This window comes from Papaver somniferum, unplaced genomic scaffold (genome assembly GCF_003573695.1).
Source record: "Papaver somniferum cultivar HN1 unplaced genomic scaffold, ASM357369v1 unplaced-scaffold_99, whole genome shotgun sequence".
In the NCBI taxonomy this organism is placed as follows: Eukaryota; Viridiplantae; Streptophyta; class Magnoliopsida; order Ranunculales; family Papaveraceae; genus Papaver; species Papaver somniferum.
In genome coordinates this window covers 3,872,322-3,879,619 of record NW_020653081.1, presented here as the reverse complement: position 1 = coordinate 3,879,619, position 7,298 = coordinate 3,872,322, and the positions used below count along the sequence as shown (strand labels likewise).

Sequence of the window (7,298 nt, the reverse complement as noted above, 5' to 3'; positions counted from 1 at the left end):
ATTATGTTGAGTCAAGTCTATATAAGAGACTGGTCATGTATCTTTAATCGATAATTTAATCAATTGATCACCATTCTTAAAATCATAGTTGAAATCAAAATTTGCATGTCTAGAAGCTATTAAAGGGAGCCAAATTTACGCAACAAATCAATTCTTCATCGCAAGAAGATGCTGCCAACTGTTCTAGAATTTTTTTGAAAGAAATAGTAACATGGGTCTTGATCGGTTAACTGTTAGAGAAGAGTGTATATTTTGCATTAAGGGTGTTTGAAAGATAGACTGAAAGGAGAGAAAAGGGGTACGAGCTCTTTTTGCCTTCTTTATGTATTTTGATTATGATATGAATTATATGGCTTGATATATAGTATACGTAGTTTTATCATCTAACTGTAGTCATAGTACGGATTTAGTTTATCCGTAGGTGACCACTATTATTAATTGCATATTCGGGTTGTTCGTTTGTCTACTCCTCAATAGCCTTTCCAATATTCTGAATTTTTAGTAGAATTGAGCTCAGCGAAGTTTGGCTTTGATGTAGTCAGACTATATGACGTTTCCTTTTATTGACATAATTTGTTGAAACATTTTGGTTTACTGAATTACCCGTCTTGCCAAGTTCGGAGTAGTTCCTTAAGATTTTATATTTTCCCGGTGATATGATAAGAACCCAAATGTAAAAATAAGACATTTTGGTCATGGATGACATTATGGTCATAAATAGGATATGTATGCGAACTGATATCTAAGATATGACAAATTTTTAATATGTAAGTACTATCTCATTAACGGTACCAGCATGCTTGCTAATTTATTTGATAATAATTCAAATGCTAACTTGCGTGTTGTTTTATTATTTTAACTTCATAGTGGTAAGTTAAGTTCTTTGCATGTTCATTTTGTATGATGTCGTTTAGTACAAAATGATTTGGATTGCTATCAATGAATTTTCTCCTTGTCAATCATTTACGCCTATAACTTGCACGTCATTCGGACCGGCCACTAACCCACTCCCCTTCTAGGGGTATATTTGGATTATTATTGTTTAAATATTATTTTTTGGACGGTTCGTTTATACTGTATCACAAGACGGTGGTAACAATAAAATTAAACAGACTTTAGCACTTTGGTTTTGTGATTCTAATGTATTTAATGGAATTTCAATAAGCCAAATTTTATTTCATTGGGAATCTGTTGTGCATACGTAATGTATGGCACACCATTTTCTTGGTCGTAAATATTTTTCTTCTTTAAAACAACCTTTGTTACTCAAAAAAGAAAAAAAAAACAATAAAATTTTCTTTTTGGGTTTATATATAACGTTAATACACGTGTAATAAAGTTTTTGGGTCAGTTTTCAACTAACGGAGGTGGACTTACTGTTTATAGTCAAGCGTTCAACTAACCCAAGTACAAGTACTTTAATACAAAAACTCAGATCCTTTCTATCACTCTCTCTTTATTGCATGTTTGGGAGGGTTTCATTTGTTCTTTTTTGCCCTGGAAGGGGTTGCGATCTTCATTATCCAAATCAAAAGAAAAAAAAAAAATCCCCCTCTTTTCAAGTTATTCGATGCCCTAACAACAACACATTCAAGGTACATAATACTTTTTAACATTTTTGTCACTTCGATTCTTGGTTTCTATTTCTTGGCATTACAAAATGAGGTTTTCGAAATTTAAAAGAGGGGAACTATCTAGCGACTCTGATTATGGTTATAAAGGTGAATCATCTGATTCTGGTTATGGTTATAAAGGTGAATCATCTAAACGAGCTAAGAGAAGTATTAGTTTTAAGAACCGTATGAAGCCTAAACAAGCTGAAAGAAGATTTAAATATAGTTCTAAGGACCATATCAAGTCTAAATCTTGCTCTAAGAGTTTTACTTACAAGAATATTGTTTGCAAAAATACTGCTTACAGGAGTAGTTCACCCAATTTCATTAGGAAGAAAAAAGAACAGTTGTCTAGTAGTAGTTCTGAGGAGTATGGGGTTATTAGGATGAAAAAGCATTTGTTTAGTATTAGTTCTGATGAGTTTAGTGTTAGTTCTGATGAGTTCAGTATTAGTTCTGAAGAGTATGGTGCTATTAAGAAGAAAAGGTTTCATGGTGAAGAAGATGATTCACATAAGAAAGATCATAAAAGAAGAAAGTTGCACAATGATGCCGCATTTGTGGGGGATTCTGACTATCTCAAGTTCTTGAAATCATTGACTTGGGACAAGGAAAATGATGAAGATGATAGTGATAATTATAGTAAAAGTGAAAATCAGGGTTTCGATGATGTTGGGGATGATGAGGATAGCGAAGATGTCGAAGAAAATGAGGACTATGATGATGTTTTTGATGATGAGGATGGCGATGATGACGAGGAAAATGAGGATATTCATGTGGACAGGGACGGTGAAATGAGTATGAACATGGGTGGTAATGGGATTGGTGTGAGAAATGCGCTTAATCCTGGTGATGCTAATGTGGATGATGGCAAAGAAAATGAGGATATTCAATTGGATATGGACATGTGTGGTGAATCTGGTAATGGAATTGATGTGGGGGATGAGCTAGATCCACAGTACAAGATGTTTTTGAAGAACTTGAGGGAAGATGGGAAATCTTACATCCTAGAGATGAGGAGTGAGAAGGGGGACTTTATCTCCATAAAGTATGAAGAGCCATTGTTATCTCCTAGTTGTGCCAAGAGGAAGTCTATGCCAATCAATGATTTTCATCCATTCCTTGATGAATGCAAGTTGGAATTGACACCCACAGCTGACAAGAGCTACTGTAAGTTTCTTAAAAATATGGGAGTAATTGGCGGATCCTTGATTGTGATAGCAGGTGATATAATTCTGCCAATGGGAGAACATAACAAGGTTACTCCATCTGTTCTTGAAAAGTCTTTGAAAAATGGTTTCACTTGTAGTAAATATCTGCAATTTGAAGAAGACAACAAGGACTCTATATCTAATCTTGGAAAATCTGTGAAAGATGGTTTGCTCTGCAGAGACCTGAAGGAAAACCCACATAAACCTCAGAAATCCTGTGATTCACAGGTTAGAGTTTTGTTTATATATCAGTAGTTGAGCAAAAAAACTGGTGTCCCACCGTGATTTTGTATTTCCTTTTTGTCTTTTGTTTCGTATACTAACCATTTTCTTTTTCTTTGTAATTGCTTACAAACTTTAAAGACGGATGAAGATGATATGGGTTCTGATTGCTATCGTACGGAATATGAGAAAAAGCTTGAGAAATGTATAAACATGCCATATGATGAGAAGGAGCTTATTGATAAGTGGCAACTAGCTTCCTGTCGCAAGGAGTTGGAACGAGTTAGGGAGACACGTCGACGTTCTGTATCATATGCCACTGAGAAAACAAGCCGTTCCTATTTGGATCACCACCCTGGTAAGAAAGATTTTGCATATCTTTCAGACACTATATATCTGCATAACATTCTCTTATTGATCATGTCACTTATCAGTTATCAAAATTTATGGGACTATTTAGTCATAGTGTACGTTTCTTTATAGGGTTCCATTTGTTTGCCCTTTTTAGTCTTCCCTTTCCGAATGTTGCAATTTGCAAATTCGTTGATGAATAATTGTGAGAATGTTTACTTTGAAGAAGTATCATATAGTTTCATGTTTGTGAATGCTACTTCAGAATCCAATTTATCTTTGCTATTTGAGAAACTTGCTTATCTAACTTCTCTTATCTTTATACATACAAGTAAGGACACATGTGCGATGCACATGCTTGAAAATTTTACTCATCCAACAATACCAAATTTGAAAGCTATGGAATTTTTTTCCTAAAACAAAAATTTACTATTCTTATTTGTACTCGTTACGTAGATAATTGAAAGAGCTTTTCAAATATGTAAATTTTAAAAACATCCCGTGTATATTTTGAAAGATAATAAGTTTTGAAAATTTTTAATCTATTTTCAAAACAGTGGTATTTATGTAAATATGTAAAAAATAGGGACAACCAAGTAATTTAGGGGGTCTCCTACCAAAAAAAGCTCTTTTCTTTATATTAGTAAGATTATTCATTGTTGCATATCTCAGACTAAAGTACACTCTTGGTCTTTCCTTTTTGCTAGAAGTAAAACTTTTGGTATCCATTTTGCAGCTCTCTCAGAAATGGTTGATCGCGCTTTAGCACGTCGTGATGGGTGTAGAGCATTGTTGCTTCTGCGTTGCTTATTCTTCTACAATGAGGTGAATTCCCAATTGATGTCTCTACTTAGTTGCCATACATCTGAATACTTTTTCTTGTATATATTGCCTATTACCTGCAGCTCTATTCCTTTCTGAGTTTCTTAAGCTTTTTGTATTCACTTAAAGTTTCTTTGAATAGTCATTCTGGCCATGTCACAGTAGTTAGGTTGTTTTTGTATGATTGATTTAAATATTGATACTCACACCACTTCACTGAGTCAATATAAATTTGCTTCTAAAATTTTTCGATGTGAAGTGAGTGTTCATGTGCTCCATCAAGGTCTATTTGGGAAATTATATTCTGTATGTTCATGTGGAGTGTCTGGAAAGAAAGAAATAACATGTTTAAAGGGTAGGAGTGAACTGGAGGGCTTCATTAGAGGTCTAGATTTTGATATTACAAAGAGACAGATCGCAGCGGCTTCACGTGGCAGGAAATCCTTGCTTACATGAGGTATCTTATGTTTAGTTGTAATACTACTGCACGCTGGCGTGGAGGACTGCCTGTTGGTGCCTTGATTGTTAATATGTGTCTATTCTTAAGCAATTTCGTTGTTCCTTTTAGAGGCAGTACAGTGTGTCTAGTGAAAAATATACACATTTCCTTGTTATACAAATGTGATATTCCATCTAATGTATGCTTGTGCAGAATGTGGCCCATGAAGGAGCATTTATGCCGTGGGTAGACCCCTCATTTGAGAGGATGCTGTCCGACCCTGCATAAAAGATTATTCCTCAAGGAGTGCAGGTTGCTTGTTAGCAGAGGAGATGTTGTAGGTAAATAGGGGAAGATGAACTTACCTGACCATGGTAATACAAGTTGCATGTTGTATTATTAGGAGTAGAAAATTTATAAGACTGCCTTTCGTGCTAATTAATGGAGTTTCTAACCTACATTAGTTACAAGTAGTACTGAAAGACTGGAGTTGATGATGGTCATCATTGTATTTTATAATATTCATGTTCTTCTAAGTAATACTTTTATGCTTGTTGGAGCTGTAGCAGCAGCTGCAAGTGGGATAATTGCACCTACAATGTTGCCTGCTCTACCCCCTGATTTCACCAACAGAAGTAGAATCATGAGAACAAGAAGTTTACCATTCCCTTGACTTATCACTTTTACAGCGCGTTCGGTTTAAGTTTTAGAAATCTCAGGAATGTAATTCCGGGGTAATCCTTTTCCTCCGGAATTGGATTCCATTGCATTGGTCCATCGATGCAATAGAATAGGCGTGTTTTGGATCGGTACGCGAGTTATAACCCCAAAGGTGTCACTATCCATCCACAAAAAACCCATCAAAACAAAAGTAACACAAAAACACCAACTAACAAAAGTAACAAGGAATTCAATTCCGGAAATTTTAAGTCCGTTCGTTTCAGAGAATTAGGTTTTATTCCCTAATAATCCAATTCCAGGGCCCCAAAAAACCTGAACCGAACGCGCTTAGTGTTTTGCTCGTTTCTAATCCTGTTTCATTGCTTTGTTCTACTAGATGGTTTTTTCGGGGCTATGATGAAGGTAAGAATACTGCACCTGACTATATTTTTCAATCTATCCGACACAAATGTAATACACTATGTTGATGCAATTTTTGTAAAGGTTAAATAACTTAAATTGGCTAAGATGGTCCAGATAAAAGCGAGTACAAATAAAAGCAAACAGATTACGCTCCGCATTCCGCTTGATTTGGTAGTTCCTTTTTACCTGTTGAAAGAGATAGTGGTGCGCTTTGAATTTCATGTCAATAAACTACATAAATTACTCTTTTCATATTTTTCTATATATATGTTATCTTGACAAGCCCAAATATTTAAACCAAATTCTGACCGACCTTTGGAATCTGAGAACAACATACTGCTGCGAAAAGAGGTAAATGGCAAAGAATTACAGTAGAAGTGTGACCGGCAGATTGATCAAGCATGTTAAAATAAGTTCACTTTATCCTCGATACAACAATGGAAATTCGAATATAATTTTTAAGGCTGCGCATGGAGTTCACTTGGATTCTTGGAATTGACCAGCTTAACGGTCCCCATGACCATGCAAAGCTTAAAACAAACAAACAAACCAGCAAAATCACAACTACAGATAAGTCTCACTGCAGTGCCCTGAGGATTGACAGGTTTATCTAATTATCTTAAAGCACTTTGTTACACATTTCTCTCCGGTACACCAAACAATGGCTAAAATAGCACAAGTTTGTGTCAGATCTTAGTTGTTAGTTGGTTACCTACTACTGCTGAATAGCATCGCTGAGAACACCCAAGCTGAAAGGTGTTGAGGCCTAAACTGCCATACAGAAAGGGCAATGAATAAGGATATACTCTCGATGCTCATCACACATCACACGTATGGTTTGACATGGTGCTCACAAAATTTCCATGATATGTAGGAGTCGTGTCTTATGTTGGTTTATCTGAGCACCAACACATGGCCATGTGAAAAGGGTTGGAGGAACAAGTCCATGACTTAAAATCATGCTCCACAGGTGACATTTGAAAAGGCATATTAAAAAGTTGTACCCTTACAACAGATTTTTTGTACTAAAACTTGCTTCATCGAGCTTTTCTAAGTTCTTTGCTTAAATTCATACTAAACATTCTTGTATGTACACCTTTCATCATCCACCACGTGTACAGAAAGATACACGTGGAATGCATGCAAAACAAGATATCAAAACATGATAGCAATCATCTCATCAGAAGATGCCACCGGTCAGAAGATCTGACGGTCAGGGACAGAGGATCACAGAGGTATGATGGCTCAGAGGAGCACCAGATAATACCCCTTGGGTGTTATCACACCCAATCCCGAGGAAGATCCCAGATCAACGGCCGAGAGGAAGTTTGGCTGAAACAGATGTGACCAGACAAAGAGACACTTGTCTGACACGAGCAGACACCCATCTACCCGCATTAAATACCAAAGAGATATACACGTGTCAATCGGCTCGTGGAGGAGGCGAGGATAATCCTTCGTATTCAAGCTCAGGACGCAGCATATGCCGAAGACCTCTGCGTAATAGGCACAAAGCACAAGAAGATAAGATTACAACGGCGCCTCAGAAATGGGACC

At 36.3% G+C, this 7,298-nt stretch overlaps 1 protein-coding gene across 1 annotated transcript; it reads left to right on the top strand.

Annotated features, from left to right (window-relative positions):
• Window positions 1–1,466: 1,466 nt before the first annotated feature.
• LOC113346197 (MATH and LRR domain-containing protein PFE0570w-like) lies at window positions 1,467–5,252 on the top strand. Its single transcript, XM_026589770.1, has 4 exons — window positions 1,467–3,052; window positions 3,188–3,404; window positions 4,134–4,222; window positions 4,872–5,252. The coding sequence occupies exons 1-4, from the start codon at window positions 1,661–1,663 to the stop codon at window positions 4,944–4,946; spliced, it is 1,773 nt and encodes a 590-aa protein (XP_026445555.1). The 5' UTR covers window positions 1,467–1,660; the 3' UTR covers window positions 4,947–5,252.
• Window positions 5,253–7,298: the final 2,046 nt, after the last annotated feature.